Genomic DNA, 22,732 nt, shown 5'->3' on the forward strand with positions numbered 1-22,732 from the left:
AGTTACTTTTTCCCCTCAACACTGCTTTTCAAATTGTTTTAAACTTTTTCGAAAATTTTTTAATTACTTTAAAACATTTCCGTAGTGAAATTTTGTCCAATTATACAAAAAAACACAAAAGTTCCTTTGAGTTATATAAAATTATCTCAGCATAATTAATCACTGCTGCATATTAATATATGGCATATCAAATGCATGTTATATAAATATTATATGCATATATAAAATACATTATTTCATTTAACTCTCATAATTACTTAGTTTATTATCACCATTTTAATCAATACAATTCATTCAAGATTGAACAAGAAGTCAGGGTTAAAGCCAGGATTCAATCTCAGGGATGTCAGACACCCATCTTTCCTTGCCACAAACTTAACACCTACCTATTATATTTGGCTGCCATATCATTAAGATCCGACTAGAAAGGTTCTTTCAAAGATTGATGATAAATACAATCTCTTTGAAAGTGATTAAGATCAACCTGATAATTAAGATAATTGCTGATCAATAACACAGCTATGGTACCTAAATGATTAAATAAATACTAACAGTATATGAAAGCCCTCAGTAAATCATGCTACTAATAGTCATAATAGAAACATAGAAGAAATTTTGGAGAGAAAACCCAAGGATATACCAGATTCTGCACTTGAGCCCAAACCAAGTTCAGAAAGCAACAAATTTTACTTTAACAAATGCAAAGCTCTATATTTAGTTTTTCTACCTAGATCCCAAAGTAATGATAATTACAGCTTTGGGAAGCATAGTCTAAATGGTATAACAAGCAGAATCCGAAAATTTAAATATGTTTGAATATAACCAATAAAATAGATCCACCACAGAAAATATTAGTATAGTATAATACATGACATAATAACCTGATCTACTTATCAAGGTTTACAGCAGTATCTGAAAACAGTTTCCAAGTAAATATTTTTCTTTCTACCCAAAGGAAAATGAATTTTAAAACTTTGATCCAATCCAACAAATATTTAGTACACGTCTACTCCACACTAGGCCCTATAGTCATAAAAATAAATGAGGCAAGATCCTTGGCCTTCCCCCTTGTCCATGGGGGCTGGGAAGCTGGAGAGACAGCAATGGTATACACAATACCTATGTGAACAACTCTAAAACAATGTGGAAATTATTGTAGTAATAACGGTTTGAACAGTGTTACATAAATACAGAGGGAATTATTATTTTGCTTAGATCTATCTCCTGAACCTCAAACTAATATATCCAACTGCTTACTTGACATACCTATGTAGATGTCTAACTGGCATCTCAGACTTAACTTGTCTAAAATCAAGTTGCTGAACAACCCACCATATGGGATCCTCTTGTACCCATCTTAGAGAATGGTTACACCATTTTTCTAATTGTTCAGGTCAAAACTTTAAGTCATCCTTAGCTTCTTTTTCTCACACTCCTCATCCAGTTCCTCAAAAAATCCTGTCAGCTCTATATGATACCTTTTAAAATACATCCAAAATGTGACGAATTTTCAACATTACTACTACCATTCTGGTATAACCCAGTGCTATAATCACTTCTCAGATGAGCAACAGGCTCCTTAAAGTAAAGGACTCGCTGCTCTTCACTCAATTTGTTTTGTTAAACTGCAAGGTCAGTTCATAGCGTTTCTTAAACCCAACAATGGCTTCCCACTTCACTCTGCACATAGGTTAAAGTCCCAAACAAAGTGCTAAAAAATTCAACACAATTTGTCCCCCCAGCTATTTCTCTGACTTCACCTCTTACCACTCTCTTTCTCACATACCTCTGATCCAGCAACAAAAATTCTGGAAAAAAAACCAAGAATAGTAGAAAGGTGGCAATGTTTTACTTTGTAATAATATCTGTTCAATAATGAATATCACCTGTATGAAGACACTTTATTTGAATACCTGGTTCAGCAGTACTTACCATAAAATGTCAAAAATTAAGGGATTAAGCTCTTTAAGAATATCTGTAATGAGGCCAGGCACAATGGCTCATGTATGTAATCCCAGCACTTTGGGAGGCCGAGACAGGATGGTCACTTGAGGTCAGAAGTTCAGGACCAGCCTGGCCAACATGGCAGAACAGTGTCCTACTAAAAATACAAAAATTAGCTGGGTGGGCGCCTATAACCCCAGCTACTCGGGAGGCTGAGGCAGAAGAATTGCTTGAACCCCAGAGGCAGAGGTTGCAGTGAACTGAGATCATGCAACTGCACTCCAGCCTGGGCAACAGAGCGAGACTCTGTCTTAAAAAAAAAAAATATATATATATATATAAAATAAATATATACATTTTATATATATAAATTTATATATATATATATATAAAAAATGAATCTTCCCAGAAAACTGCACAAAGACAAAAATTTTGCACACCATTTAAAGATTATCATGGGCCCCCTTAAAACCTATTCATCAAGTTTCATGTAAACAAACATGAAATATATCCCAAGGCGAGAGAACAGAACAAAAACTTGACAGCAATAGCTGGCTGAGACAAAAGATTGGGAACGCCGCGGTGTGAAAGTTGTTAGACTTCTGAATAGTGTTTTCTGGTTTCTTTTGTTTTCTCCTGATCAGATTCCTGGATTACCCACACTCACAACCAGAGACCTGTTTAATTTAACCTGAACCGTAATTTCAGTCTTGTGAAAGTTCAGAGCTTTTCCTATTGAGTCCCAGGGCATCTTTCCTCATATTTCTCTCTGCTTCCAGACACTGGAATCCACAGAAGTTGCCTCACTACTGCCCTACCTCAGTTTGAACCCCAAACCTAATTGTCTCACCAGTTTCTACCACAAAATAAATAAATAAAAATCAACTCCAAAATCAATTTTACTAGAGAAAACTTCTAAGAATTTGGTGAGTAAAGAAACAGTCATGTCATGAAATGTGGCATTCTGCCATCCATCTGGCTCTACTACCACTTATCTCAAGCTTGTCCAACCTGCGGCCCATGGACTGCACGAGGCCCAGAATGGCTTTCAATGTGGCCCAACACAAATTTGTAAACTTTCTTAAAACATTGTGAGACTTTTGTTGTGATTTTTTTTTTTAAGCTCATAAGCTATCATTAGTGTATTTTATGTGTGGTCCAAGACAATTCTTCTTCCAATGCGGCCCAGGGAAGCCAAAAGATTGAACACCCCCGATTTATCTCCAACTTTTTTTTTTGAGACAAAGTCTTGCTCTTGTCCCCCAGGCTGGAGTGTGATGGCGTGATTTTGGCTCACTGCAACCTCCGCCTCCTGGGTTCAAGCAATTCTCCTGCCTCGGCCCCCTGAGTAGCTGGGATTATAGGCACCTGCCACCATGCCCGGCTAATTTTTGTATTTTTAGTAGAGATGGGGTTTTACCATGTTGGCCAGGCTGGTTTAGAACTCCTGACCTCAGATGATCCACCCGCCTCAGCCTCCCAAAATGCTGGGATTACAGGCATGAGCCACCGCACCCAGCCATCTCTTTCTATTTCTTCTTCCCTTTCTCTGATCCTAATGAGACAATTTTTCTCAGTGTTGCAAAAATAGTTCCTTCCACAATCAGGTCTCAGTATTTTACTTTGTACTCCAAAGCACCTTCACCAATACATACAGTTCTCTTCCTAAAACAAATGCTATTGAGTAAAATTTTCTTCAACTTATAATTTAAAGTAGAAAATTTTAAAAATACATTTTAAATAAAAAAATTTTAAACCACTGGTAATTGTACCACCAGACATAACTAAGGTCAATATTTTGGTATGTGTCCTTCTAGTCTTCCCCTCTATAGTAAATGATAAATTTAAAAGGAATCATCACTTCTGTCTCTATTTCTATACCAAGATATCAAAATATCGACAAAAGGTTTCAGATAGCTCTTCTTGGAAACATATTTTTTGAATGTAAAAAACGAAAACAAGAAAACAAAAGAGGAATTCCACCTCCAAATGTTTTATATGCCATCTCTATTACTGATAACAAGGATCACCTGAATCTGGTGAAATCCTTTCGACCTCAATGTCCACATATAGTTAGTACTGTTTCCACACTATACGTGGCAATGGTAACATACTGAAAAGCATGAGAACTTGAGCAACGGACAATGTATATTAAATGACCACCCATGATTCCTTTTTAAGGCTGAAAAATCTAGTTTTGTCATCCACCATGGGCCTAAATAAAGTTTGACCCAGAATTCATAACGATTAAAAGAAAAAAAGAAAACACTCTAAATGGGTGCAAAATGGCTCTAACTAAAAAATTTTCTACTAACAGGGTAATTCCCTAGATTTCCTGTGGTAGAAATATTTGCGTAAAAGTGTATTTCCAAAGTACTTCTGTAGCTTTCTATAAACTGCTGTCAATATTGAAGTGTGGATATAGGCCGATTTTTCTTTGTACACCTTCGCTAACGTATAAAAACTCCTTAGAAGCTATCAAAAAGACATCACTCCTTTAAAGGTCCATCTGGAGGAAAATTCCGTGACTATAATAGTCATTCTCACTACTCTTTCTTATAATTTCTAAAGTAAATCTAGTAGTTACTCAAATAACATTTTTTCTTTTTTTATTTTTTGACGGGGTCTTGCTTTGTTGCCCAGGCAGGTGTGCAGTGGTGTGATGATGGCTCACTGTAGCCTCCAATCCTGGGCTCAAGCAATCCTTCTGAGTCAGCCTCTCGAGTAGCTGAGACTACAGGCATACACCACCACACTCAGCTGATTTTTTTTATTTCTTATATAGAGGGGGGTCTCACTATGCTGCCCAGGCTGGTCTTGAACTTTTGGGATTAAGCGATCCTCCTGCTTTGGCTTCCCAAAGTGTTGCAACTACAGGCATGAGACACTCACTGTGCCTAGCTGAAATATTTTTTTTAAAGGGAGTAGGGGTAAGGACCCTGACCATCAAGAGTTTGCTAATGCATAAAACAAAAATATTATAGAAAAATATCTAAGTCTTCACGCCACTGCACTCCAGCCTGGGAGACAGAGCAAGACTCCATCTCAAAAAACAAAAAAACAAAAAAAAAAAAAGAAAGAAAGAAAGAAAGAAAGAAAAATATCTAGGCCTTTATCACTTTACTGTAAGTATTTCAAAGATCTCTGACCTGAAAAGTTAGATTTTAATTCTCAATGACTTGCTCACACTAAGTTCTGTCATGACATTTGCCTATTCTTTGAATAATTTTCTGTTTTCACATTTCATGGATTATAAAAAGAGAATTTTTTTGTCTTTTCTTACACATGTACTTTACCTATCAATAATTAACGCAGTAAGCACTACGAAAATTCCTTCTGCTCCCCCAGATAAGGTGAGCTTTAATTGTTAAAGTAAACCATATTACTTTTATATTTAAGGAAAGTGCATTTTGCTTTAAAAGGTAAAAGCTCTTCTCAAATAAACATAAATTTAGTATATTATTATAGCATACTATAACCAAATTTGTTCGAAAGGGTGGGCTGGGCATGGTAGCTCATACCTGTAATACAAGCACTTTGGGTGGTCCCAGCAGGCAGACTGCTTGAGCCCAGGAGTTCAAGACCAGCCTGGGCAACATGGCAAAACCTCATCTCTATTTTAAAAAAAGGTTGAGGGGGGGGCGTGTTTAATAATATTTTCCTTATAGTACTGCTGGAGAAAAAAGAAAAGCATTATAAATTCTACTCTATGTTCAAAAAAAGGGGAAGCTACTGCAGACAATCTAAAAATAAATTATCATGTCTGTATTCATAAATTATTTAATTATTCTGGATAAAAAAACAATTTGTATATAAATCTGGCTCTTTAGTAAATAAGCATACGAATATTTATTATACTCTCAGGCAGAAAAAAAAGATGCCTAAGACTCTATAGCTAATTCAAGCCTATTTCTGTAGGGCAGAAAGGCATTCGGAAAGAGGGACCAAGATTAAGAAAGTCAATTCCTATATGCCTTAAAATGAACCTTTTCCAAAGAGACCCTAATAACAGTCTCAAACCAGTTCAGAGGTGATCACAGAAATTTAGCTTTTAATTTTAAAAGAAAAGTTATAATTTCTCTTCTTACAAAAATTATGAAAATAAATTCATGTCAAGAAGACTTAGTATCTACATTGTAACCATTTTTATTCTTAATTATTTTATGAGTCTCCAGAGCAATTATTTTATTCCCGAAGCAATATGAGTTGGCATAATACACAGTAGAACTGAGCATTCATTACTCTTGGAAAGAGTGGTATTCTATGCAGTAAAGTTTTCTAAAATCCAATAATAACATATAACTATGCTAGATTATTGGTATTATTTGCTTTTTAAGCGGCTAATCTGAGACCTATTATAATGTTGGCATTAACCTCTAAATATTATTGGTAATTAAGTTTTCCTAGGTTTTAGAAACTTAAGAAACATGTTTGCTACTAAGCTTCAGAACAAAATTTAAAAGGCAGGAAAAAAATACAAAAACAAAAAACAACTAAAACAACGAAATTATTTACAGGCTTATGAAAAGTTTTTAGCAATTAATGGACTTACCAACACTTGGCTGCCTAATTTGATATCTGCTTCCTCTGAAAATGTATCTTAGTTCTCTTTATTCCAGTAATTCTCATATTACTCTACTACAATATAAGCGCAACAAAAATCCAGAAGTACACCAGTTTTCCATGAAAATAAAACACATATAAACTAGACACATACACACATAAAAGCCCACGTTACACTTTTTTTAGGCAATCTAATTTCATTTGTGTAAGAGCTCCCCACCCCCACCCCCGACCCTTCCTTACCTGTCACTGCCTGGTTTAGATGATGCCTGTAGCCAATGAAGATTTTGTTTTCCATTGCAACTGCTACTCACCTGTTTGAACATCAATAACCATCTGATGGCCTCCTCTCATTCCTGGTCGGTTATCTTCCCCATCACCTTTAGTAGAAATAACAGTTTCTTTTAAAGGAATAACAAACAACAGCATACCCAGAGTAAATTTATTCATAAGTCTGTAATCAGTAGTAAAAATAACCCACACTTATTTTTTCAAAATATTAAGAATAAGTAAAAGGACTCATAAAAGTAACAGTATGACTCAAATCTGTATTTATAATAATCTTGTTCTTTTTTCCAAATGCTTTCAGGACATGAATGAACTTGGAAGTTATTTTTGATTTATTTATGATCAATGCCACAAACCAGCAGACACAAAATATTATACAAAAACATAAAAGAAAAATCTCTAAGCCCCTTGGGTGCCAAAGTGAAGGTCAAAAACATTACAAAATTAGATCTCCTGTATATATTCTAGGCATAGTTCATTAGTATAATGAGCAGTTTTAAAGTTGAGTTATTAAACTATTTACAAAAACAAAGATGTTATCAAGTTTTATATTAATGATATTAATTTTGTATAATGTGTACAATTATTTTGTATAATTTTTGTACAATTTTGTACTTTGTATAATTATTTTATATAACTTTGTATAACGTATTAATTTTGTGCCAATATTTCAACAATCAGTTCCCACCTAATTTACCAACTACTTCATTTAAGTACTGACTGAAGAAATCTAAGATTTACTTCACTTTGATTCTTATTTCCATCAGAATTTAATAGGCAGGTTTAAATACAATCAGTAAAACTTTATTTAAACTTCCAAAAGAGAACACTATTATTCAACTTGTATCTAATCTTACTTTACACCAAATCTTACATAAATAAAGTTATGGCCGGGCGTGGTGGCTCACACCTGTAATCCCAGCACTTTGGGAGGCCAAGGTGGGTGGATCACCTGAGGTCAGGAGTTCAGGACCAGCCTGGCCAACATGGTAAAACCCTGTCTCTACTAAAATACAAAAAATTAGGCATGGTGGCATGCGCTTGTAATCCCAGCTGCTCAGGAGGCTGAGGCAGGAGAATCACTTGAACCCGGGAGGCGGAGGTTGCAATGAGCCGAGGTTGCACCACTGCACTCCAGCTGGGCAACGAGAGTGAGACTCCATCTCAAAAAAAAAAAAATAGTTATAACTTCATTTCGGTAGTTCAAAAGGTTATAAGATTCTAATGTCTTACCTGATATAAACTAGAAAGCCTAAGGCTTTCTTCATAACTCTCCTATTAGTTGAAATATATTACTTTGGCTAATAAGTTTCCCTGTATTGGCTTTCTCCTAATGTAAAATGGAGAATATCCAATTTTATACTAATTTCACAAGGGTCCTATGAAAATGACTGAAATGTCAGTTCTTATATACAGAAAATAAGACACAAAACTGAAGCTTTTCATTACTACTGTATTCAGCGGCTAATCGTCCAGAAGTTCCCTTCAAATCCTTTCTCCTAATAGTTAAGCCTTTAGACTGTGCAATTTATTATCATTGAAGTTTTGCCCTTTCTTCTTTTCTTCCCCCATTAGTCAGTATCACCATTTTTAAGAATAGATTTAAGAAAGCATATTCATCCCTGAGAGGTCTGAGGGAAAAAAGAAAGCACTAAAATGAATCCATTTTCAGTATGTATTTTATATGTTGAATCCATTAGTTTGCAAATACACAATTACAGTCTGTTTGCTAATAATATGTGTCTTTAAAGAAAATTACCTCATACATGACTGATAAAATAGGAGAATGATGCTCATCTAACATCAATTATGGAGGTTCTTGAGCAATTTTCCCCTGCGTATTAATGTGCAACACTATCAGGAGAAAGCTTTCTCACAACTAAAGAGAAGTCCTTAGCAATACATGAAGACCACAATGAAAAAAGCTCAGTATCCAAAGAACTGTCTTCCTTTAATGCAAACAGTTGCATTAAGAAATTGCTACACTTTCCACTATGTTAACTATCTGGCAAAGCAGTGAGTACAGATTAAGAAGTGACAAAAACTTCCCCCTTATATGAAAATAAGGGATTCATGAAGAAGACTATACTCTGGATCTGATTTCAAGTTTTGATGAAAACAGTCTTTATTAGAAGCAAATGCCCTCCAGGATCCACATTTCAAAGATGAAGGCATGAGCCCAGGGCTTAAGTCTAAACACACTATGATGTTCAATATAAGTACCTTTGAAGATTTAAATGCACTGATATTAATTTTTATTATAATTATTACACTAGTTTTTATTAGTAGCTGGTTATAAAGTTCCACAGATTTGGAATGGTCTTCTGCCTTTCTATTTTTCTTATATGCCCTGCTAGGTTTAGCAAGCAATTTTGCAGAACTTAAGCTTTTCAAGAACATGCGTATGGCAATACAACACAGCCTATAATTTTATACCATGCATCTATCAAAGCAGTTTATAATAATATTCTGTGTAAAAGCTGCCCAACTTTCTGTTATGGCAGTAAAACAAAAAGGTTTAAAAAGAAAATTTTAATATAACAACGAATTCTACTACCTGGTTAAGGAACCTATGTCTTGTTTTAAACATCTGCTTTTTATTTATTTTGTTATGGTTGTTGTTTTGTTTTTTGAGACACAGTCTCACTCTGCTGCCCAGGTTGAAGTGCAGTGGTATGAACATGGTTGACTGCAGCCTCGACCTCCCAGGCTCAAGCCACCCTTCTACCTCAGTACCCTAAGCAGCTGGGACAACAGGTGCCTGTCAACGTATCTGGCTTTTTTTTTTTTTTTTTTTAAGATGGAGTCTCTATCTGTCTCCCAGTCTGGAGTGCAATAGTGTAATCTCAGCTCACTGCAACCTCTGCCTCACAGGTTCAAGTGATTCTCCTACCTCAGCCTCCCAAGTAGCTGGGATTACAGGTGCACACCATCACACCCAGCTAATTAATTTTTGTATTTTTAGTGGAGACAGGGTTTTGCCATGTTGGGCAGGCTGGTCTTGAACTACTAACCTCAGGTGACCTGCCCACCTTGGCCTCCCACAGTCTTGGGATTATAGGTGTGAGCCACCACACTCGGCTGTATAGTTAATTTTTTGTAGAGACAGGGTCTCACCATGTTGCCCAGGCCAATCTTGAACCCCTGAGCTCAAGCAATCCTCCTGCGTCGGCCTCCAAAAGTACTGGGATTACAGACATGAGTCACTGCACCTGGCCAACATCTTTTTTATTAACATAGTACTATGACACTTGAACTACCTTGGGAAAACTGAAGACTGAGACATTGAAGAAACAGAACTACAATCTAGAAGGTATGGCTTACCTTTGGTACTTTTGGGAATGATTTGACTCCATCGTGGTTTATATTCCTGTTGACTGATATACTGATTGAACAAGCCATCTGCAAATATAGAAGAATGAGAAAGAATTATACCTTAACTACTTACATTATTTATTATAGAAAAAAATTAAAATTTAAAAGACGACATTAAGAGAAATTACTAATATGTCACTAATAAAAAAACACATTTTCATAAAATATGCATCACTTCAATTTCACTTCATGCTACCCCAACTATAAATAGTAAAATATTAATTGGCACAACCATGCAAACAAATTGCTTTAGGGGAAGCTCATATTAAACGTACTATGTTTCTCACCATTACTGCACCTATTAGATACAAAGTCATTGCTGCATTCAATGGACAAGTATGTGACATTACCAAAGGGTTAGAGAACTTGAAAGAAGGAAAAGGGAGTCAACTGGGAGGGGAAAAAAAGTCATAAGACAATTTAAGGCTGCAAAATAGAAGCAAGAGAAAATAAAAATAAATAATCTGTATAAATGTGCTACTTCATTGAAAAAATACCTTACATATCTTTAAAAAATCTCTTATATATCTTTAAAAAATCATTTATATCATTATTATAAATATAATTGGGAAAAGGAAAGGATAATTTAAGATTAGGAGAATTATATTTTAATTTCTTTTTGTGACCTCCCACCACTTGTCTTTATTTCAACCATGAAATTCTTAATCTTTACATCCTATAATGACATGGATTCATTGCATCCCAATCTCTTTCCCCCAACAGTGCTTTGTGCCAGTTCTTTTTGCCACCCATATCCAAGAGAACTAGAGAAGAAAATAGAGCTCTAACAATTTTGGTCTAGGTCCTTGATACATTTACAGGAAAAGGGAACACTAACTTTAACATGTGAATTCCATTATTATACAGTTTTGAGTACAAAACTACATAAAGATAAAAGTACTAACAGCAGTAATAAAACTATACTTATGGAACACTTACCAAATGTTAGAATTTATGCTGTCTCATCTCATTTAATTCTAAAAACAATCCTATGAAATACCCATTATCATCTCCATTTTATAAACCCGGAAATGTGTATTTAAAAAAAGTAAGAAACTTAACCAAAACCACACAGCTCTTACTTAAATGGTGGAGTTGGTACTAAAGTTCTACCACGCTTTCCTTACTCCTGATTCTGCTGTATCGATAAACTCATTATCTACTTATTAAGTTGTTACACTAGTTACTGTAATGGTATGGAGACTGAACTCCCTACATACATCCCCACATACATACATAAATAATTATGAAGCCCTATTCCCGTGGCCCTCAACAAAGATTAGTTTAAGAATGGTATGGAACCCAATTTTGGCTAATGAAACATGAGGAATCTTCTGGGAGACTTCTAGGCAATTTTTCCTTACTTCTAAAGAGACATACAGAAAAGAAAAATCTACTATTATACTTCTGGAATATCTGCATGTAATGTATACAAATATTAAAGCCAATTTATCGAAGTACAAGAATGTAGTCAATTCTATAATGATGACACAGCAGAGTGAAAGAAAGAAATGATCACTGAGTCAACCAACCATGAAATCCACCTTACCTCTGGACTTCTTGCTATGTGCTACAATAACATTTCCTTAGTTTTCAGGCTACAAATCCTAGCTTTTACATGCGCCCAAATAGCGTAATTTATAAAGTGACTTTTACTATAAACTCTGTCATGTGGCTCAATTTAAAAGTAAAACTGTTTTCTGTGATTTATATATTCACCAGAGACTAAGCAATTTAGAGCATTCCCCCTAATCTTTCTTTCCTGGGTAATTATGAAGCTCAGTTGTAACCAACCCTTTCAGCTTTCAAGACTTTTTAGCTGGCTTTAACTGGAAACTTCCATCCTACAGGCACAAATTTCCTTTCTTCTTTCCCTTTGAGACTTTTCAAAATTCTTGCAAAAAGTCAATAAATACTGTAAACACTAAAGCAGGGTAAAGGTTAAAAAAAATGCATTGCATTTAGTATCTTGTTTTAATGTAAAAGAACTTCCTACAACTTTCACAATCTAAAAACAAAAAGTTGACACTGCTACATCCCAAATAATCTCCATGCTCCCTATTATTTCTAATTCTTGGAAACTCTTGCCAATAAGGCCTTTTGCCTTGGTAGGCTTGCTTTAGATATATAATTCAGCAAAAAAACTCAGCCTCTCTATTGAAACAATAATGACATTCTCATCTATAAAAATATGACATCCATTACAATGTTTGATAATCTCAGAAACAAATTAGTAAATAAGAAATTTACAGATGCCTGTGAACCATGTGAATTCAAAAAATTATTTCTGTTTAAAGAAGAAGTCAGGCAGTTGCTAATATTTCTGTAAGTCTATTTTTGACAAAAATCTAAAGCAAGAGATCAGAACAGTCAGATAAAATTAAAACTATACAAAAGAAATTTAAATATCACTAGGAGAAAGCACACTAAGAATTAGTTGTTAATAATTTTTAAACTATTTAACTAGAGTCTCAGGTCCAATATCACTTCTTTTTTTTCCCTATAATTATGACTATACTAAATATATTTCATAGAGTCCTCATTGAGCACAAGCAGTTCTTTTCTCCAATAATAGTGGATACTCTCTTTAAAAAGCACATGATGGCCCAGCCTAGTGGCTGAGACCTGTAATTCCAGTGTTTTGGGAGGCTAAGGCAGGAGGATCATTCAAGGCCAGGAGTTCAAAACCAGTCTGAGCAACACAGAAATCCTGCCTACACACACACAACATGATTTAAAAATGAGACTTAGGAAGCTTTTACCAAAAGGGAAAAAAATTTCAAATCTCTTGCCCAGAATTAAAAAGAAAACAAAACCCAAAAAATCCACATAGATTATAGTACTGCTGCCTAGTTATATGTATTCATATTTGATAAATTCAAACTTTTATCAAATTTGATTTTTCACCAAAATAGAGATTATATACAAAAGAAATAATTTAAAATGCATGTATAGGTAAATAACTTATAGAGCATAAAATCTTTTTTGATAATTCAAGAATGATGAGATCAAAAAGAATTTTTAAGAAACGAATTTCATCAGTTTGTCCAAATTCTAAAGAAAAGGCCAATATTATACCAGTAATAATATAATAATCAATATTAGGACATTGAACCAGTAAATATTTACTAAGATAGTAAAGCTTAGAGATAAAGAGTATGGATCTTGGCACCACACTACCTGAATTCAAATCTTAGCTCTGTCACTTACTAGATATACCATCTTAAGCAAATTAATCATTCTCATATATTAAACGGAAATAACAACAATATTTACCCTAGAAGGTAAGCATGAAAAATAAATTCATGTAAAAGGTCTAGGAGGATAGATGGCACATTATCAAGCTCTCAGATATGTTACTTACGATGATGATGATAATGATACAGTGTTTGGAAATATACTTGACAGAAAATTAACAATCTTTTATGAACAAAATGAGAAATACAGCATCAAGACAAATACGAGTTAAGAGGAGGAAGGAGTGATTCAGTGATAATATAACGAAAGAAGATACCTTGAAAGAGTTGGCTTTGAAGAATGCACTGGAACTGAACTATATGAATAGGAAAGTAATCGGAAAGAAAATACAGCATACACAAAGGCACAAAGGCATAAATGAGCAAAAATTATGAAAAAAAAACATTTTCAGAAAAAGAGTCTGGCAGTTGGGAAAGGGTTAAAAAAGAGTGAGATTTTGCATTATGAGCATTACTAAGAAACAAAATCTTAAAGAGAAAAAAGGAAAAATCTTGCTATCCTGGAACACAACCCTACCTCCTAACTCAAAAGAAGCTTCTAAAAACAGGAAAAATTCACATTCAAAGATTAATCGTGTTAAACAAGAATCAACCCAAGAATTATACAATATAAAAAGGAAAAGAAATGAATTTTTTAAAGTAGCAATGAATCTGATTCAACAGAAAAATATAGCCATGCAATAGATGAAAGTAGCCAAATACCTTTCCACAAATAAAAAAAGCAACTCTCTCTATGAAACATGAGTACAGATTAGAGATATAAGCAGTTGGAAAGTAGACATCTAAATAGTTGGAAAAGAAACGGTAAGACAACAAAAGGAAACAAAAATTGAATTGTCAGAGACAAGAGAAAAGAGGAATGAACAAATTGAAAATATCACAGAACTGAAGGTCAAAGTGTAAGAAAGAGACACTAAAAATAACATAGTAGTGGAAATGGGATAAAGGGTTTAGAGAAGCTTAAAATATTAAACAGAAACATGCAGTTAAAAAAGATAAAGGAGAAAATAAAAGAAATGATAGACTAAGGCAACATATATTTAATTGAAAGAAAACCAAAACAGACAATAGTTAACAGGGCTGCCACACTGGAGTTTCGGACAGCCTTGTTAATGTAATTACAAAATAATCTAAAACAAATATAAAATATTTAAACAGTCAGAGGGAAAAAGATTACATTAAAAAATGGCAGTTGAAAATGACAGCACACCTCTCAAAAGAAACAATGGAAGCTGATTAATAACAGTCAAATGATATTCAAAATGTATTCCAAGAAAATCAGTGTCAATCTGGAATTCTACATCTAGCAAAAATACCCTCCTAGAAAGGAGACAAAATTTTCAGGTCAGCAATTCTGAGAGAGTTGAATTGCATTATAGAAGAAATTCTAAAGGATGGGCTTACGGCACAGGGAACAAACATAATCTTAGATATAAGATTAAAGACACAAACAATAATGAAGAGAAAAAAACAGTAAATATTTGGGTAAAACTAATGAACAATTGCTATATAAGACTAATATTTTATAGGGTCTTCGAACATGGTATCAAAATAAATGACAACAATAGAGCAATCGACAACAATAGAATAATGAATTAGAAGGTGAGAATATGAAGCTGAAAGTCTACTAAATCCTACATGGGAAGAGAGAAAAGGCACTGATCGGCCGGGCGCGGTGGCTCACGCCTGTAATCCCAGCACTTTGGGAGGCCGAGGAGGGCGGATCACGAGGTCAGGAGATCGAGACCATCCTGACTAACATGGTGAACTCCCGTCTCTACTAAAAATACAAAAAATTAGCCAGGCGTGGTTGCGGGTGCCTGTAGTCCCAGCTACTCGGGAGGCTGAGGCAGGAGAATGGTGTGAACCCTGGAGGCGGAGCTCGCAGTGAGCCAAGATCGCACCACTGCACTCCAGCCTGAGGGACAGAGCAAGACTCTGTCTCAAAAAAAAAAAAGACACTGATCAATTTTGTTAAGGCAATCATGCATACTTGTTGTAATTTCTAAACTAATCATAAGTCAAATGATTTATTAATAAAATAAAATTTTATTTAAATAGGTTTGTTTTATTTAAATAAAACTTATAAGAGATATTTCTCTTCAGAGGGATAAAGGTTGAAAATAAAAGATGGAAAAGATATGCCATACGGGCCGGGCGCAGTGGCTCAAGCCTATAATCCCAGCACTTTGGGAGGTCAAGGTGGGTGGATCACGAGGTCAGCAGATCGAGACCATCCTGGCTAACACGGTGAAACCCCGTCTCTACTAAAAAATACAAAAAAAAACTAGCCAGGCGAGGTGGTGGGCGCCTGTAGTCCCAGCTACTCGGGAGGCTGAGGCAGGAGAATGGCGTAAACCCGGGAGACGGAGCTTGCAGTAAGCTGAGATCCGGCCACTGCACTCCAGCCTGGGCGACAGAGAGAGACTCCGTCTCAAAAAACAAACAAAAAAAGATATGCCATACGAATAAGAAATGAAAACAGATATTAATACAATTTACACCTGAAAGCAAAAATATTTGTAGAGATAAAAAGGTACTTCATAATAAAAGATTTAATTCAAAATAACTTAAAATTTGTTTTCAACTAAAAACATGGCATCAAAATGTAAAGTTAAATTAGACCAACTATAGGAAACATACGATTCCATGATCATAGTGGAAAGTGTTAAAATCTTTCTCAGTAATGAGAATCAGAAAATTCTTATTGATAAAGATTTGTGCAATATGATTAGCAACTCTGACCAACTGAACAGATATACAACACTGCTCCAACAACTACAGAATTCACATTCTGTTCAAATATATATGATATGTTTATAAAAATTGAATAAGCTGGGCTACACAGCAAGTCTCATTAAATTTCAAAGGAGTGGAAACACACAGGATATGCACTCTGGCCCCTATGCAATTATGCCAGAAATCACTAACAAAGAAAACAACTAGTAAACCTCCACAAATTTGTAAATTAAAAACCACGGTTCTTCCAAAGAGCCATTTCATTTCATAATGAAAATACTAAACTGAACAAAAGTAAAAATACTTCATAGCACAACTAAAGAACAAGAAGAGGAAATTTTATTTATTTATTTATTTATTTATTTATTTATTTATTTATTTATTTATTTGAGACAGAGTCTCACTCTGTCGCCCAGGCTGGAGTGCAGTGGCCAGATCTCAGCTCACTGCAAGCTCCGCTTCCTGGGTTTACACCATTCTCCTGCCTCAGCCTCCCGAGTAGCTGGGACTACAGGCGCCCACCACCACGCCTGTCTAGTTTTTTTTTTGTATTTTTCAGTAGAGACGGGGTTTCACCGTGTTAGCCAGGATGGTTTCGATCTCCTGAGCTCGTGATCCGCCCATCTCGGCCTCCCAAAGTGCTGGGATTACAGGCTTGAGCCACCGCGCCTGGCCGAGGAAATTTTATATATTTAAATGTATATGGGAAATTTTCAAAGTCCGAAAACTAATGAGACCCTGCCAAAATAACACAAAAACCTCCACACAAAGGTAACTTCAGGTCCAGTTGCCTTCACTAGTAAATCCTACCAAGCTACTACTCATTCTACACAAACACTTTTAGATTCCTGACTCATTCTAAAAGGCTAGAACTACCCAAACACACCAAAAGATACCAAAACACGACATGCACATTATAAGAAAACTGCAGACCAATATCTTACATACACAAATATATGCAAAAATACTTCATAAAAATGTGGCAGATCAAATACAATACCTGAAAAGAGTAAGACACCATTTTCAAGTAGGGTTTGTAACAGGAATACAAAATTGCATTAAAAAGAGAAAATCAATGAAGATAATTCAATATACATATGCCTTTATAATGCTTTGCTTTACCACGCTTCACAGGTACTGTGTTTTTTATAAATTGAAGGAAGTCTATGGATGCCGTTTTTCCAATAGAATTTCTTCACTTTGCGTCTCTCTCATGTTTCAGTAATTCTCGCAACGTTTCAACGTTTTTCATTATTGTAATATCTGTTACAGTCACCTATGATAAGTGATCTTTGATGTTAATAATGTAATTGTTTTGAGGCACCATGAACTACACCCTTATAAGACAAGGAACTTAATAAATGTGTGTATTCTGACTACTCCATAAACCAGCAGTTCCCCCATTTCTCTCCCTCTCTTTGAGCCTCCCTATTCCCTGAGATGCAACAATACTGAAATTAGGCCACTTAATATCTTTACTGGCCTTTAAGTGTTCAACACATACCTCTCACTTTAAATAAAAAACTAGAAATAATTAAACTTAGGGAGGAAGGCATGTCAAAGGCCAAGATAGGCTGAAAGTTGACCTCTGGCACTAAAGTTGACCAAGTTGTAAATGAGAAGGAAAAGTTCTTGAAGGAAATTACAAGTGAACCCACGACTGATATGAAAGCAAAACAGACTCCATATTTCTCCATATTAATATGGAGAAAGTTAGAGTGGTCTGGATAAATTAAACCAGTCATAACACTTCCTTAAGCCAAAACCTAATCTAAAGCATGGCCTTAACTCTCTTCAAGTGTATGAAAGCTGAGAGAAGTCAGAAAACTGCAAAAGAAAAGTTGGAAGCTAGCAGAGGTTGGTCCATGAAGTTTAAAGAATGAAGCCATCTCTATAACATAAAAGTACAAAGTAAAGCCACAAGTGTTGATGTATTATAGAAGATGCAGCAAGTTATTACTATCTAGAAGATTCAGCTAAGATCACTGATGAAGGTAACTATACTAAACAGATTTTCAATGTAGACAAAACATTCCAATAGACTTCTATTAGAAGAAGGTGCCATCTAGGACTTTCACAGCTAGACAGAAGTCAATGCCTGGCTTCAAAGCTTCAAAGGACAGTGTGACTCTCTTGTAAGGGTTTAATGCAGCTAGTGACTTTAAGTGGAAGTCAATGCTCATTTACTATTCTGAAAAATCCTAGGACCCTTAAGAATTAAGCTGAATCTACTCTGCCTGTGCTCTACAAATGGAATAACAAAGCCTAGATGACAGTACATCTGTGTACAGAATGGTTTACTGAATATTTTATGCCCACTGTTGAGACCTACTGCTCAGAAAAAAAAAAAAAAAAAAAGATGTATTTCAAAATATTACTGCTCACTAACAATGTATGTGTCACCCAAGAGCTCTGATGGAGAAATACAGGGAGATTAATGTTTTTATCCCTGCTAACACATATCCATTTTGCTGCCTATGGATCAAGGAGTCATTTAGACTTTCAAGAAAGTCTTGTTATTTAAGAAACACATTTTGTAAGGCGATAGTTGCCACAGATAGTGATTCCTCTGATGGATCTGGGCAAAGTAAATTGAAAACCTGGAAAGGATTCACCATTCTAGATGCCATTAAGAACATTCATGATTCATGGGAAGAGATAAAAATATTAACATTAACAAGAGTTCGGAAGAAGTTGATTCCAACCTCATGGATGATGTGGAGAGGGTTAAAGACTTCAGAAGAAGTAGTTAACTGCAGATGTGGTAGAAACACCAAGAGAACTAGAATTAGAAGTAGAACCTGAAGATGTGACTGAACTGCTACAATCTCATGATAAAATCTGAATGGATGAGAAATTGCTTCTTATGAATGAGCAAATAAAGTGGTTTCTTGAGAAGGAAACTACTCCTGATGAAGATGCTGTGAACATTGTTGAAATGACAACAAGGGATTTAGAATATTACATAAACTTAGCTGATAAAGCAGCCGCAGGGTTTGAGAGGATTGACTCTAATTTTGAAAGAAGTTCTACTGTGGATCAAATGCAATCAGACAGCATTGCATGACACAGAGAAATCTTTTGTGAAAGGAAGAGCTCATTGATGCAGCAAACTTCATTTTTGTCTTATTTTAAGAAACTGCCACAGCCACCCCAACTTTTAGCAATCACCATCCTTATCAGCCAGCAGCCATCAATACTGAGGCAAGACCCTTTACCAGCAAAAAGACTGTAACTCACTGAAGGCTCAGATGATCATTAGCATTTTTTAAGTAATAAAGTATTTTTATGTTAAGGTATGTGCATTTTTTTTTAAAGAAATAATGCGACTGTACCTTAACAGGCTACAGTAAAGTGGAAATATAACTTTTATATGCATAGGGAAAGGAAATAAAATTTGTGTGACTTGCTTTATTGTGACATTCACTTCATTGCAGTGGTCTGGAACCAAACCTGCAATATCTCCAAGATATGCCTATAATTAACAACTACTGCACAATCCAAAAGAAAAGAGTAGAGAGATTTGTTTTAAAGCAGGATAACAGAAAAAAGAAAGAAGCAGGGAAAGACAGAGGGAGAAGGGTAGAGATTTCAGGCTGAAACTTTATGACTACCTTATTAAACTTTATCCTTCCCTTATCTCACAAAAGAAAAATTCTCTTTCTATAGCAAAAAAAGATAAGCTCAGCAAAGGGAGGTTTTCAGTACAATCTCTACATGTTTGAGTAAAACATTCCTGTCCCTAGGTGATTACTTTTGCCTATCATCACCGGATCCTGCATTGGCAAAGAGGTAGTAGCAATTATTGGTTCTGAAATCAACTATAATAAAATGAAATGTAAATACAGTGATATTTCTAGACAAATAAAAAGCCTATTAGAGAAATAAATACAGCCTTACGCTTTCTTAAAATACAGACAATACTTAAAGATCATACTAAGTAATATACTAAAAATACTAAAAGTAGCTTTTGTATCCTCCATTACAAGAAGCTTGACAGAGATTCTTTTGATTCCCTAGATCTTCCTATTTAGCAGGCAGGAACTTCTTGTCCTTCTCTGCTATGTTTTTAATAGAGCAGAAGCCAAAAAACTCTGCACTGTTTACTTCCTTATTTGTCCAACAAATCATCATCAATGAGGTCAGAAGCAAACTGAACAACCCTGAAAGGAATGTTTATTAACTAACAGTGTTCCAGGCCAGTTTAGAGAGCCCATAGTATTCATAGTACAAAAACTATGATGTGGCTGTTTCAAGAATTGAGCAACTACTAATTTTTCTAAACTTGGTTCCTTTCTGGAGCCAAAGGATAAGTTAAGTCTCTGTAGATATTAAAACTGCACAAGATTTTTATCAGCTAATCTTAACCAACTGAGTACGTCACTAAAGACAGCTTTAAAATATATAACTGTTTTTAGCTTATTAATTGTATAGAGTTGCCTGTGCCTGTTGTTTTGCTTTCCCTTCACAAAATAATAAACGCCTTATGATAAATATCTGAAACAAACAAAAAAGTTCTAAAATTACCTATGCCTCCCTCATCCTTGAGGTTAAAATACAGAATTCACTCCTAGAAATGGCACACATACATACATATATATACACATACATACATATATATACACACACACATATACTTTTATTGGTAGCTTTTCAAAGTCTGGTAAGAGATTAGTTACGTGTTTTGTTTATACTCCAAAATATATTCAATTTCAAACATACCAATCATTTATTTGCAAGTATCATCATCAATCAAGTAAGCAATAACAATGTACAAGGCTTAGAAGCAGATTTGTCATATTTTAAAAAGTGGAGCTCAAAGCAATTCATTTTAAGTTAACTTTACATTTACAAACTCAAAGAAGGCAGTGCAGGTCTGGTTTTTTTTTAGCTACCCAATATCTAATAAATATGAATACCTAGTAAAAGATGATAACTGTGATAAAATGAAAATGAGAGCAAATCACTGAAAAATGTATTATTTCTTATTTCTTCCTATAAAAGATGCACCAAATTCAATTCCACAAGTTTTGTATTGTACAACTATTCTGTTCTTTGTCACTATGAAAGTTACTGTGGAAGATTTTTTAAAAATGTCATACTATAAGCAACAGAGTCCCTTTTTAGTTTAAATAACAAAACGCATCAGACCTTAAATATCCAAATGAGCGTTACCCTCCAAAGTCAATACCCTGGGAGATAATATAGATGTTCAACTATTCACATTTCTTTCAAAGCCAGATTACAGGTCACACAAGAAAATCGGCAATTATATAGTATTTACACCATAAGGAAGTTATTTTCAATACAAATCTCCTTGTTCCTTATATATAATTGCTTATTAATAACACTTTTTATTATCTAGCCCCCTCTTCTCCTCAAAATACACTGTTAATAAATATTGGCTATCAATATCAAAATATTTCTGATACAGTTTAATGCTAGTTAATGCTATCATTTGTAAGTGCACGGTTTCCCAAGATGCCAACTTAAATTTATATGTGAGTTCAAGTACATTTCATTTTTTAAAGTCTCATTACATCATGGATCTATTTTACATGAAAGAAGTCCCTAATCCAAAGAGCTAACAATCTTTAACTGAGTAAAAAAAAAACAAGAAAAAAAATTAGAGTAATAACTGGCATAAGCCTATATTCTTTTCGTGAAAGTTTCCCGTATGTACTTGAATTTACCCTAATAACCAATCAACGTTTCATACCATTTACAGCTTTTTCAATCAACTCTTCACAAGCATCAAAATCACCCTTCAACACCAGCTTGTCATGAATATCTGTTAACATGGGATGTTCCAGTGCAATCTTGGTTTTCTTTTGCAGTGACTCAAAAGCTTCTGTATAGTTGTGTTGTCTGAAGTGTTTTAGGCAAAGGCGAATAGCTTCCTGTTCACGGTACTACTAGAACACAGAGTAAGTATGGAAAGAAGAGATTTGGTTAGATGATACTGTAGGAAACAGTTAACAACAGTAAAAATAACTAATCTACACTGAGCATTTATTAACACTATGTCCCAAGCAGTGTACTAACCTGATTCATTAGGTATCATTATTTGGCTCTTTTAACTAGCAAAACTAAAACTTGGCCTGTTCCAAACTTGTCCAAGGTTACAAAGTATGTAGCCAAAAGTTATTAAACCAAACCTAATTCCAGAGTCTCAACTTTGAAGAAAGGGAGAACACCTATTTCTTAAACTCCACTTAATATTGTAAAAATTATAACTCCATAGTGTCTATTAATCCCATTACAATGCAGGTACTGAGAGCACAAAAAACATGAAATAATTCACAGACAATTATATTATGCTTTCTATTTTTGGTTTTTAAGCTATTACTTGAATGACAAGTATCAAGTATACAGATACTTCAAATTTACAAACATGTGTTATGACTCAAAAATCATCAAAAACAGACTAAATTTAATTTTTTTTTTTTTTTTTTTGAGACAGGGTATTGCTCTCTCTCCCAGGCTGGAGTGCAGTGGCGTAATCTCAGCTCACTGCAACCTCTGCCTCCTGGGTTCAAGCAATTCTCCTGCCTCAGCCTCCTAAG

General features: G+C 34.8%; 1 protein-coding gene across 5 annotated transcripts in view; it reads right to left on the minus strand.

The window, feature by feature from the left end:
• LOC105471375 (muskelin 1) overlaps positions 1-22,732 on the minus strand; it is a 380,915-nt gene that overhangs the window by 73,212 nt on the left and 284,971 nt on the right. For 4 of the 5 annotated variants that reach the window (XR_981107.3, XM_011723823.2, XM_071093953.1 and 1 more), the window contains 3 exons: positions 21,886-22,078; positions 10,120-10,197; positions 6,822-6,887 (listed from right to left, as the gene is read on the minus strand). Coding sequence is in view for 4 of the 5 variants with exons in the window: in XM_011723823.2 (XP_011722125.1) it covers positions 6,822-6,887; positions 10,120-10,197; positions 21,886-22,078 (337 nt within the window). In the remaining variant the exon portion in view is untranslated. Of the gene's footprint in view, positions 1-6,821; positions 6,888-10,119; positions 10,198-21,885; positions 22,082-22,732 lie in introns of all 5 variants that reach the window. The other variant, XM_024789599.2, reaches the window with a different exon arrangement.

The sequence above is a fragment of the Macaca nemestrina genome, chromosome 4 (assembly GCF_043159975.1).
Source record: "Macaca nemestrina isolate mMacNem1 chromosome 4, mMacNem.hap1, whole genome shotgun sequence".
NCBI classification, from domain to species: Eukaryota; Metazoa; Chordata; class Mammalia; order Primates; family Cercopithecidae; genus Macaca; species Macaca nemestrina.